The sequence below is a fragment of the Eumetopias jubatus genome, unplaced genomic scaffold, assembly GCF_037043125.1.
Source record: "Eumetopias jubatus isolate StellerSeaLion01/CBP00866 unplaced genomic scaffold, mEumJub1_p1.0 scaffold_9, whole genome shotgun sequence".
NCBI classification, from domain to species: Eukaryota; Metazoa; Chordata; class Mammalia; order Carnivora; family Otariidae; genus Eumetopias; species Eumetopias jubatus.
The window spans coordinates 21,799,575-21,812,381 of NW_028274815.1; the positions used below are offsets into that span (position 1 = coordinate 21,799,575).

Below are 12,807 nucleotides of genomic sequence, written 5' to 3' on the forward strand. Positions count from 1 at the left end.
AAGGGACTGACCCGTCCCTGATCCAGGCTTGCCCACCAGCTGTTCTCCCTGACTGCCCTCCTGAAAATGGGGGGCACTTGAGTCCTGGAGAACTCATGGGGTGCTGGCCAAAGGAGGGGCTCTGAGTCAACAGGGGCCAGCGAGCAGGAGGAAGTAGGTGCCTCCAGCCATCTCCAGTCTTTGTCACCGGAGTCTGGTATCTGGTGTCTGGGTCTAGATGTTTGCTTCAGTTCCCCTTGGCATGGGGTTGGCCTGCTGGTCACACTTCCCTCTGACATCTGGCTTCAGGCAGAAAGAGAGAGGAAGATGACCCCTCTCCTGGCTGGAGCTCTGGACGCAGGGACGTTCAGGGAATGGAAGGACACCGATCATCTCTGTTTCAACGTCCTGGGCAGGTGGGCCACCGCTGCCTGAGGCCTGATTCCCCCCCCCCCCCCCCCGCACTACAGTCTGGCCAGCTCACTCTGGGATGCTTCCAGGGACAAGTGGCTTGCTCTCTGAATGAGCCTGCTCTGGCTTCTAAGAGTGCTATCTGTTTAGGAATTTTAACCCGATCTAATTGCTCCAAATCCTCCTTCACCTGCCAGCAAATACATAAAAAGGGTTATGTCCTCTGGAGTCTTTCTTCAGGTAGAACACATCCATTTCTTAGCTGCCTTCCTGAAGGTGGGGTTTGGGGTCCCTCCAGCAGCCTGGTGGTTATCCAGGGACGCTGCCCCCCTCCTTCTCAGGCCCTGCTGTGAGGTCAGAGGGGCAAAGCCACTGCCTCTGTCCAGAAGCTCTTCCTCTATGGAGGCTGCCCGAGATCCTCTTCAGACCATTCTAGCATCTTCACATCCCCTCCTCTCATCCAGTCTTCATAAAACCCTCCGAGGTAGGCACGGCTGCTCTCATTAGGTCCATTGTTCAGGTGGGGAAAACCAGTCTTCCACAAATCGCGAACCCCGGTCCAGGACTCCGAGCAACAAGCCTGTCAGCCTGGGAGACTCGCGGGCAGAGTCCTGGGGGACTGGTCCCATGCCTGGCACACAGAGGGGCCTGTGGCTTCCTTAGGGGCTGTGGTTGGGCCCGTGCTGGGTCTGGCCCGTCCCTCCGCACCTGGGTGAATGTGTCCCCGACCCCAGTTGTATGGAGCCGCAGTGGCCTACAGCTCTGAGCTGGCTGCATAGCACCAGCCTCCACACTGCGGCGTCTGCCACTGGGAAGCCCTCCCGAGCTGTGGGGCATCTTGTCCCTGTGGAGGCGGCAGCAGGCCCGAAGCCTGCAGAGGGTCGAAAATCCTGGGAACAGAGCCCCGGCCAGCCTGGCCAGCACCTCATTAGGAGGCCCAAAGTTGGGGGGGGCATTTCAGAAACAATGTTGTTTATGTTTCTATTTTTAAACAAGTCTGAGGTCTCTGGGGGCACAAATGAAGTTATCAGAAAAGACATGAGTGGAATAAAGCCTCCAGCCAGCAGGCTGAGAAGGGCCCTTGGGACCAGGACTCTTGAAAAGCTGGGATGGGATTTGTTTATCTTAGACTCAGTGACACAGGCCTGGGACCAGGGTGCCGGACAAACATGTCCCCAAGCCCTCCACAGCCTGTTCCCTTGGGTGCTGCCAGGGAACTCGGGCGCAAGCAGTACTTTGAAAATGGTCCCATCAGTGTCATCTGCAGCAGTGTGGGAGGACGCTCCACCTCTGGAAGGAAATCCGGATTCACTTCTCACCTCGGCCTCGTGAATGGTTTTTGCAGGGGCAGAGAGCCCAGTGGGGCGAGTGCCCGCATGGCACCCAGTCCCAGCCCTCGCCCTGCCAGACGGCCCTTCCACCCGCCCGGGTTTCTAGTCTCTCACCCAGCAGTGGGGCTGGCCACTCCTGCCTCGACTCCCAGGTGCCTGTCACAGGGAGAGGCGGTGAGGTGATGTGTCACCTGGGGAGGGCTAGAGCACATGTCTCACTGGATCCTGACACAGCCCTGACACTGCTCTGAGAAGGGGACTTGTGGTTCCCTTCTCAGAGCAGTGAGGAGGGTAAGGAAGGTAAGGAAGCCGAGGTTCTGAGGGTTCGAGCGACTTGTAGAAGCGTTCAGATGCAGGCCTGCCTGGTCCGCAATGCCAAACTGCCTCTCGAGTGCTCTCAAGGGTGATACATCTGCTCTTGGGAGCTCTGCGAGAAATCACAAATGATGGCCAGAGCCAATTAAAGGCCCGGGTGGCTTTGGCTCCATGAGAAATACCTTCCAGAGGTGAGAAGTGTGGGAAGAGGCAAGGGGAGCAGGACTTGGGGGCAACAGTCCTGGTTTGATGCGGGTCTGACCTGAGACCAGAGCAGTAGCTACTTCCCACGGTCAGTGACATGTGACACATGAGGTGGCAGGGGGCCGCTCTCACTCTGCACAGGAAACAGAACACCTCCCCCGGGTTGCCCCCGGATGACGAGGGGCTGAACAAACGTCACCCGGGTGAGCAGTGGGAAGTGCTACACCTGACCCCCTTCCAGAGAGAGCACAGGGAGGCAGCTCCGCAGCATCTTCCAACAGGATGCACTGGGGGAGGGGCTTCCCGTGGCCACACCCTCACAGGCCCCTCCTCCTCCCGCGGCACCGCCCCCCCCCACTCTTAGCACCCCGGGGATCATCCACGCCTTGCCCTGGGGTCCAGATAGAAACTTGAGGCCAAAGTTGACCCAAGGCCGGTCAGTCAGCAGAGGGAAAAGCTACACGTGGGAGCCCAGAGCCCTTCCCCACCTTCCGGGCTATCCTAACCACTTGTGTGGGAGGCCCGCTCATACCCATTTGGAAGATTAGGATACCTAGTCCCCAAGGTGAGCAAGGACGTGTACTCAAGGCCACCGGTGTCAGCCCTGCGACCCACCCACGCTGGGGGCCAGAGCCTTCTCTCTCTTGCTGACTGCTCACCCGCAGCAGAGACGGCTTCCCACATCACTGAGCTTTTTCTGAAACCAGCCACTTCTTAATTCTTTGGCTGAATGTCTAAATACGGATTTTTGCCAATTCTGAGCCCTGCTAACTGATGAAGTTGTCAGAAAAAGATCTAATGATGCTTGAAAATGCAGGGAGTGAGCCAGCTGCCAAATTGCCCTCCCAGCTCTGACTCTGCCCGTGGGAGTCGGGACCCTCCCCCTGGGAGGAGGCGGGAGTCAGCGCTGAGCTGGAGACTGGGCCCTACATCAGCTGTGTGACTGTGGACCAGTTGCTTAACCCCTTTGCTCCGCCACTTCCCAGCTGTGAGTGAGGATAACTCCCTCCTTGCAGTACCCTGTGGATTGGATGAGATGAAGTGTGCGTGGCATCCCGGCACAGTGCCTGGCACAGCCTGGATTTCGGGGCAGGCGGGGAGGGTGGGGCAGGGGGGCCAGCTGGCCCGAACTCTGCCAAATGGACCCCAGGCTCCTGCGGGGAGGCTCTGGGTCTCTGATCAGCACCCAGTATTTATCTGGGGAGGGGTGCTTAAGAGTCAGCTTACTTCTCTCCGAACGAGCTGAAAGGCTCAGAGTGACCTCATGGCCTGGGAGGTGGGGCCTCTGGGTTGGGAGCCTGGGAGGCTAGGCTGGGGTGCTCGCAGGCCAGGGCTGCCCCTTTGTTCTCTCTTCTTTCTCAGTGGGGTATTGGTCCCACTCGGGAGTCTGGGCACTGGGGGTGGGACGTGGCTTGGGGACTTGGGATTCAGGCAATTCCCAGGCCTGCCACGGGAGCCTGAGACGCTGGCCTCTGGGAGGGGCCCTGACGAAATGAGCTGGGCCTCGGTGCGGGCCTCCCCAGTATACAAAACACACATGTGTGATCTGTTACCAAGGGAGGGCTGGGGAGGGCATCTCAGCTAGAGATGGGAAAAGCCATTCCTCCCTCAGTCGCCCACTGTCTAGGCCACCAGCTCCTTCCCGTCCTCCTTCTTCCTGCCACGCAAGCGCCCAGACACACGCATGGTGATCTGCTTGGGGACCCTGACTTCATCTGCCCCCAGGAGATGGAAAAGAAAGAACAAAAGTGTTTTCGCAATTGTGTGGCCTTGGGTGGAGCTTTGAACTTCCCCTAGACTCAGTTCCCTCATCTGTAGAATGGGGCCGTACCACTGTGCTTTACAGGCCTGCTCTGAGAATCAAATGCAGTAGAACACGCAAAGGGGCTCATGACCGCAAAGCACGTGACTCATGGCAGTGGACATTTGGGGCTGGAAAGCAGAATTGCTATAACCATCCAATCCACTTCCTTTGTTAGCAAGCCTGGGAGAACATCTGAGGGGGAGGGAGGGCCCAGGGCAGTGGCCTAAATACAGCCTGGGGATTACCACTGGGTCCAGCTGTCCTGGCCTGGGCAGGGGGTGATCAGACACCCCCTCCTGCATGCAGCCTTCCCCCCGTGCTCCCAGCCCTCTGGCTGAGTGCGTGTGCTCAGAGGACTGCCCTGAGGTGAAGGTTAGGAGCGGGCAGGAGAGCTCCTCACCAGGGAGTGAACTTCAACAGGAGCTTCCTTGGAGGTGGTGGTTGCTCAGAAGGTGAGGCATGGAAACAGGGTACTCTGGAGCAGGAGACCTTGGCTCCACCTCTGACTGCCCCGTGACCTTGCACATGCAGTCTGTGGGTGTCAGTTTCTTCAGCTATAAAGGCCTGGCCATCCTTGGGAGGTGCCATGAGGTGGTAGCCACGCAAAGGCTCTGACAAAGTTGATCAAAAAGATGTACCAGGAGGACTCCTAGAGTCCAGGCACTGCCTTCCCACCCTTCTCTTCTTGGTTGGATGGGCAGATGCAAAGTCTCTCCAGAGGCATGCCATCTGCTGTGGAAAAGGGGCTCGGGAACCCACAGGCCTCTGGGACCCCCTCCAGCCCTCTGAAAGACGAAGCAGGATGGTCATTTATAGAAGCAGAGTTTTCACTAGATGAACTGCCTCCCCTCCTTGACCCTCTGCTTCCCCAGCTGTCACTTCAGATAAAAACTCAGCTGGCCAAGGCTGCTGGGAGAGTTGACCTGCAGGCGTTTCTGGGCTGAGCCCCAGCCCTGGACCAGCTGCAGGACAGCACTAGGGAGGTCCTTCCGGGGCCCTTGGGGAGTGGTGGCTAGACTTGCCTGGCTACCCCAGCAGCCATTCAGCACGCTAAGAAGTGGGGAGGAGACGCTGACAGAGATGACCAAGTGTCTTGGGCTGGGTCTCTCCAGGTAGCACTACGCTTCCCCCCTTCCCCACAGGTAGCCTGGATGTGCCCATCTGGGGCGCAGCATTTGACATAGAGGTCAAGGATCTGAGCTCTACAAAGCCCCTGTGGTTTGTGATTCTCCTGTATGTTCTTTACCCAGAATTCCATGAGAAAGGAAGCCCCCAAGACCTCACTCAGTGCACAACGCATGGTAAATAATAACTACTTCTAAGGTAAAGAGATAAGAACTAGGTGTGAGAACCCTGTTCATCAGGCTGAGTCCACAATGTGTCTCAGCCGTGGAGATTTCTCCCTGGAAATCAACTGGACAAGGAGTGTCATTTGCCAGGGGTCCTTGGGGAGGGTGGGGCTTCCAGAGTCGCCTGGCTCAGCTGGAGGGTGATGTGGGGACAGGAAGGGGAATGAGCCGCACAGGAGCTCTGAGGACACCAGCCGAGGGGAGCATTCACGAGGCGGGGAGTGGGGAGCGGGACAGTTCTGGGGGCAGCTGCTGCATATTCTGAGACAGCCACAGTGAGGAGAGGCTGTTTTCGTAATGCTTTACTGAACGTCGGGAATGCAGGTGTTATTCCTGGGTGAAGATGACGGGTTGAACACTTGCATCTATTTTCACTCTCCCTGACACCCACTACAACTACAGTAAAGGGAGTTTTTAGAGGCATCACCCACAAAAAAACAGAGAGAACTCGATAGAACAGCAGTGCTCTGACACACGCAGGAAGCGGTAACTGACGGGGCAGACAGGAGAGAGCCCGACCCTGAGCCCACAGGGAGCAAAGTTGGTTAGCAGCCTTTTCTACATCCCAGGATCCTTGAAAGATTCTGGAACTGGAAGCACCCGGATGCCCTGAAAATACATAGAGGTTGGAAAAGGAGGATTGATTAAAAGTGTTGAAAGCTTTGGAGTTCTAGTCCCCTCCACTGGACGCTGGGTGGCTGGCCCTCCCCAGCCCTTCCTTGCGCCGGATTGGAAGGTTGTTCTCTGGAGAGTCTAAAAGAGACTTTCTGCATGGTGGCGGGGGGGGGGGCTGGGGGGCAGGTGTCAGCCACATTGAGAACTGGGGATTAAATAGACAAGCGCTGAAGTCTAAGACTCCAGCAGCCCTCCTCTCAGAACTTTCCTCCCATCCTCTCTAGGGAGACCTCAAGAAATGGTCTCCCCACCACCCCTGCTCCCTCTCCAGGGGAGCTCCCAGTCGAAAGCCTACCCAGGGACTCTAGCTTTGACATAGCTCTTTAGCAACCACCCCCTACTCTCCACTACAAGCAGATGATTACCAGATAGCCAGGGAAGACCTCTGACACGGAAGATGGAGACCCAAACAAGCTGCGGGCGGGAGGGCGGGGGGAGGTGGGGGGGGGTAACCATGGAGAAAAGATCAGATAAGACATTGCATTAGGAATAAGAAAATACTATTTTAAAACGGGGGGGGGAGGAGCCCTTGGAAATTAAAAGCATAACAACAGAAGTGAAAAATTAAATTAAAGTTGTAGATAAAGTTGAGAAAAGCTCCGAGAAAGAAGAGCAAAGAGATGAAGATGAAAAATAGGAGAGAGGAGATAAAAAGTAGAGGGCCGATCCCTGATGTACAACAGCAGGATATTAGAGTTCCCAGAAGGAGAGAACAAAGAAGACACAAGGGCGAGAGTTATCAAAGAAAACAATCCATGGAAACATCATAGTCCTGAATGACAGTTTCCAGACTGAGCGGGTCCTCTGCGTGCCCTGTACATGGGGAGAAAGACCCACACCACCTCACATCATTGGGACTTTCAGAATCCTGGGGCCAAAGAAAAGAGCCTGCAAGTTCCCAGGAAGAAAAAAAATCGAGTTACAAAAAAAGGTCAGGAAACAGAAAGGCTTTGAACTTCTCAGTAGCAACAGAGAAGGCTGAAATGCACCTGAGCTCTGCTTTCCCAACGAGAGGGAAAATGACAACCAGCTGATAGGTCAGTTCCATGTAAACTCTCCATCAAGTACGAGGGGAGAATAAAGACATTATCAGCCATGTAAGGTGTATGGAAGGTGGCAAGACTTTTACCTCCGTGAACCCTTTATCAGGAAGCTACTAAAGGATGCGTTCCACCAAGACAAGGGAGTACGCGGAGAGAGGAAGACAGGAAATGAAGATCCAAGGGAGAAGTGACCAGAATCTAGGACAGCATGGACCAGGCTTGGAGGGCCACCCGGCCCTGACTAGAGTGGCTCTGAAGGCTCCAAGAGAAATTTCTCCAAGAAAGTGGAATGTACAGAAAACATCTCAGTTCTGAAAGCCTTTAATTAGAGGAGATTTTTAGGTGATCCGCAGAGGTCTGGTGTCAACTTAATGATAAGTACACAGAAAACTAAGCAAAAACAATGATTACATCCAGTGAAGATGACAACAGAAAACGTGCAGAGAAAAGTAACCATAGTTTATTTCCTGGCTCAGCTCCGAGTAGCATATGTAGTCATCATAACGCAAACGCTGAATACCGATCTAACCGAAATACTTCTATACCTGTACTGGGAGTGATGTGGTGGATGGGAGTCATGTGGGGGGAGGGAAGAGCTAAACCTCTTCTCTAGGGGGAGGTCAAAGGCTGAGATATTAAGAAGGGGCCATACAAGAGCACTCTCCAGAGATATGAAGGCAAGAACCATGAAGCAGCTAAGAGCTGCAAATGGTTTCTTTCCAGAGAAGGGAAATGAGGGTGACCCCCAGAGGGCAACTTGACTCTTGGCATGCATAAATAATTTTGATTTAAAATCTAAAAAAAAAAAAAAAAACAAAAAAAAAACACTTAAATAAAAAAATACATTCCCATCCCTGCCCCTGCTACTCTGGTAATTTCTCAAAAGCCTGAATAAGCATGAGGACTCTTGATTTGCTGAAAGCCTTGGGAGTGGGTTCTTTGTAAGCTATTCTAAGCAGCTAGGCCCAGCCTGTCAGCAGGTATCAGAAAGGTTCAGAAAAACTGGAGACTGATAGAAACCAAGGATGTGAAGCTAAAACCTCAGGAGCCTCCTGATACCTCAGGCAGTTTCCCTAACCTCTCTGTGCTCACAGAGTTGATGCTGGGGGGAAATGTAGTGGAGGCCAGGCTGTGCACAGACCACCTGCCCTCAGGAACCCCGGAGGGGGAGCTGGGGGGAGGCCAGAGCAGCATGTTGGCCCGTCCTGTGTTGTGTTCGAGCCTCCATCCCACCAGCTCTGAGACCTTGGGATCTCCCCCACGTCCTACCACCCATCGTCCTGGGCCCGGAAACCAGAAACCCAGGTCACACTGTACCACTCCTCATCCAAGTTTACAGAAAGCAAGATCATTATTTACAAGAACAGAAACATTGAGCTAATTTGCTTTTAAATACACCAAAGAAAGCCGCAAAGAGAAAACAGAAACTTCTGAGTGAAAAAGGACCACTGTGTCCCTATCTTCAGGTTTTTCCCACTGCCCTCTGCTGCCCAGGCCATTCTCCCGTCTTGTTCTCTGCTGACGAGCAGACCCTTCCCAATATTAACCAGCCCATTTTTTCCACCAGTGAATCCAAGTTAAGAAACAAGACTTTCTTCCCAGACCACTCAAACCCCTGAGGCAAGTTATAGCCGTACCCGAAGCTCCCTGGGGCCCAATTCTCACAGCCTTTTCCAGAGATGTGTTCTGGGCAGTGTGAGTCACGCAGCTCCCATCGTTGGGCCCGCAGAGGACACAACAGGGACACTCTCCTTGCTCATTTCGGGAAGCCAGCTTCTCCCTTCGACCAAGATTGGAAAGACACGGAGGGAAATTTTGTCCTAGATCTAAAGCCCCAAAAGCTAGTCTGAGGACCAGGGATGATCAGTGACAAAGTGCTTAATGACTGGTAGCAAAAGTCAAAAAATGACAAGAAGAGATGTGTATGGAAAGAACTGTTCTTGTGCCTGGGATTAGATCCTTCTTATATTTTTGCTCTAAAATGAACATTTTTAAAAAATGAAATGATGGTGATTGTGGATCACATCGTTTTTAAATGTCCTTACTTGGCAAAATTGGAAAGTTGGCATCTCTAGCTAGTTCTTCCTCAAAAAAAGAAGAAAAATTTATTTTGGAAATTTTACTGGACTATGAAAAGTCCAAAGTCTGGGACATACCATGGTCGCCAACACAAAAGAGAGTAAGAACGAGTCCCAGGGCCAGAAGCACAGGCTCGGGCAGTGAAGAGGGTACCAAGCATGGGGTTCAGTCTCTTGTTCATACCTAAGTGTGTGCTAGAACATCCCAGCTAAATGCTTTCGGCCCACTTCATGCCCCGCAGTGACAAGGAGCTCGTGCCCTCCTGCACACACCTCTGCCGATTAAGAAGTGCTTCCTCATACTGTCGAGAACCCTACGTCCTTGGACCCAGGGCTACACCTGGGAGCACCTAGAACCAGGTCTCACACCTGCAGGAAAACAGGCTCCGTGTGGCACCCCTCCCACCCCATCTTCTTTGCCTGGGGTCTATTTGCTTCCTCCCACCCTGAATCATTCCTCTTGTGAAGTCACTTGCTTAAGATCGCATGGCTAGCAAGTGAGTTCTAACCCAGTCCTTCTGCTCCTGGCCCAGTGTCCTGCCCCTCGTTCTCTAGATGTGGCTCAGTGTCCCAAATTCATGAGATGGTTCTGGCTGTTCAGAACCAGTTGGAAAAGGAACAAAGAAACCAAAATGCAAGGGGGGGAAAAAAAAGCAACATACAAAAAAAGTCAATGTGATCCCAATGAACACTTAATAAACACTTATATATCTGCTTAGAAAAAATTAAGGAGGGAAATAAGGCAAATTGAACGTGATGATCATCCCTTGAGGTGGGCTGCCTACCAGTTTTTATTGTTTTTTGCTTTTCTGTGTTTTCCTACAATGATCTGGTCCCCCAGCACCCTCCATGCCAGCCCTCCAGGGCAGGTCTTGGCCAGGCGCTCCCCTTGTGCGCCCAGGGCACCTTGCAGGCCTAGGCACACTGTCAGCACCAAGCCAAGCCCTGATCAGAGGTGGAGGCCCTGGTTAGATGCGGGGTCACGGGGCCTGAGCAAGGTGTTTCCCTCCCCGGGCTTCAGTTTTCTGATGGGTAAAACCAGGGCAGAGAGCATTTGGCAGTGATGAGGCTGGGTGGTCTCTGAGTCTCTTGCCAGGCTTCACATTGGGATATTCTGGGACTGCCCACTGACGCTGTCCCCCACCTGGGGAATGGAGGGCAGAAGCTTCCCATTCGGGCTGCCCCTCAGCCCTGGCCCCTGAGTGGATAGTCTAGGTCTGAGACCGCCCCCCGCCAGCCAGCACGTGTGAGGGGTGGGGATGTGGAGGTGTGCCTGTGTGGGCGTGGGTGGGTGTGTGTCTGAGTAGGGGGTAACAGGAGGACGGGCTCCCCATTTTGTGTCTGGCACAGGCACATTCTCCAATTACCTCACCTTTATGAGTATCGTGCTCCTTTCCTCTCCGAGACCCCAGCTCCCAGCTGCCCTGTCCCCCTCCCCCTCCACACCCCTTCTTATTCCTTTGTCTTCTCTGTTCCTGCCTCCATCTCAAGTACCTAGTTCTGTGCTCTTTCTCTGTCTCTGCCCACAACAAGGTCCATCACTTCGGAGAGGCCGCATAGCCCGAGTTGAATGCGTGCCCCTTCACCTGTGTGATCTCTCCCTTAGGACCTTCTTCCCACCCCCCCGCCCCACCCAAGCCCTCAGCCCTCTGCCAAGAGGTGCCCCACAGCTCGCAGGCCCATCTTGTTCCAGACGGAAGTGAAGATGGCCTCTCAGTGCACAATGACAAATTCAAACCATTATTCCTCTGAGATCAGAATGAAACATCGGGAAGCCTGACACCACCATGATTTGTTAACCTGACATCACCTCTCTGGGCACTGTATACATTTTAATTACAAATCTTAGAAGTGATTGGGGAGCCCTTTTACGGTGCACCTCTGGGCTCTTCTAGGTGCTTTGGGGGAAGGGCAGGGCCTTTTCACAGCAGGAACAGAAAACTGAAGATGGTCCTTAAGAGTTGGGAGTAGGGGTGGGTCACTGACAGCTCATGTCAGCACAGCCTGTGGGGTGCAGGGAGCCTTGGGGAGCACATGGAAAAACTCCCAGCCACCCGCACCACTCCGCCCATTGCACAGGTGGGGAGACTGAGACGCAGGTTTGTATAAGGACTCTGCTCTAGCAAGGGCAGGGTGTGTGTGTGCGTTTATGTATACTGGGTCTATGGGTTATGAGATTTGGCCCAGGAAAGTGGGGAAATCCAGGAGGAGATAGGAACATCTGGCCCACCTCTCTCATCTATCAGGCTCTAGGTCAGGGAGGACTGGCTCAGTCGAGGGGGAGAGGCTACGGAGGGGAAGGACAGAAATGCACGTGTCCTTTCCCGTAGTCCACCTAGAAATGGAAGGAGGCAGATTGGGATGACAGTCCCTGGGCTCCAAGGCCTGCTCCTGGCTTTTCAGGGAAGAAACTGAGAAGATTCTCAGTCCTTCTAGAAAAACCCTTGTCCACTGAAACAACCTGAGCAGAAAAGGGCTGAGGAGGGGGCTAGGCAGACAGACTGGGGTGGCACCCTGGCTTCCCCAAGGCCTGAATGGGGAATCCCGACCTTCCCACTTACCTGGCTTGGGGCATAAAGGATAGCAAAGAGAGCTGGCTGGTGCAGGGTCCTGGCGGCGGGGGGGGGGGGGGGTAGGGGGATCGAGTAAATGGTCAGCGGGAAGCTGGTGGGGGGACATAAGCTGAGTCTCAAAAGGGAATGACAGGCAGACCCTGGAGGATCAGCCAGCAGGGCTGGTGGGAGCCTCAACGAGGCCCGCCCCCTGCCCAGATGAGACCTGGAGCAAGTTGCATTGTTTCCGTGCACTTTGGTCCCTCACCTGAGAAATGGTGACAGTCATCACGACTGTCCTGCCTCCGGGACTGATGCAAGGATAGAGTGAGGCCAGACGCATGTGAGAAGTGCTGGGAAACCATGTCCTGCTGGGCCCTACGCCTGGGGGTCCACCAGCCCCTCCAGAGAGGCTGCCACCAGATGCCCCCACGGCCAGAGTGCCTACCCCTCCCCCAGTGTCCTCGACCCCTCCATGGACCCCAGCGGCACGCCCCGCCCCGCCCCCATGCTGCACTCACCCTCAGGGCTGGCAGGGACCTGACCTGGTCTGTGGTCAGTGTTGCCTCCTTGTAGTACTTCCCAGGGGGACAGAGCTTCAAGAAGGTGTCATGGATACTAAGAAGAGAGCCATAGTGAGCTGGGGATGGCAAACCACGTGCCCCTCTCCTGCCGGCCTATCTGGAGGAAGGGGACTTAGGACTGAGTGACATAGTAAAGGCAGTTAGACATCAGTCCACCCTTCTAGAAACATCCTGGAGGACTCCAGTGTGCCCAGCCCACATTGTGGGGGGGGGGGAAGGGGAGTGCAAACATGAGCGGGGCGTGAGGAAAGGTACACGAGTGTGCTCCATGGCATGGGATATACTCCACAAATGTTGGTTCCAGAATGTCAGAGCTGGAAGGGACGTCTGTGGTCACTCAGTCCAGTCCCTCACTTACAGATGGAGAAGCCAGCAGGCCCTTGGGGAAGCCAGCATGCCACCCAGGCCATCTGCCCAGCCCCGCCCTTGGCCCGGAGAAGAGAGGTCACACGGTGGGTGGGGCTGAGCCAGGGTTAGAGCCC

The 12,807-nt window shown here is 54.5% G+C and overlaps 1 protein-coding gene across 2 annotated transcripts in view; it reads right to left on the reverse strand.

The window, feature by feature from the left end:
- Positions 1 to 12,807, reverse strand: part of CIB4 (calcium and integrin binding family member 4) — a 46,581-nt gene that overhangs the window by 28,570 nt on the left and 5,204 nt on the right. For both annotated transcript variants that reach the window (XM_088026170.1, XM_028099403.2), the window contains exon 3: positions 12,263 to 12,359. In XM_088026170.1, coding sequence (XP_087882296.1) covers positions 12,263 to 12,359 — 97 coding nt within the window. The remainder of the gene's footprint in view (positions 1 to 12,262; positions 12,360 to 12,807) is intronic.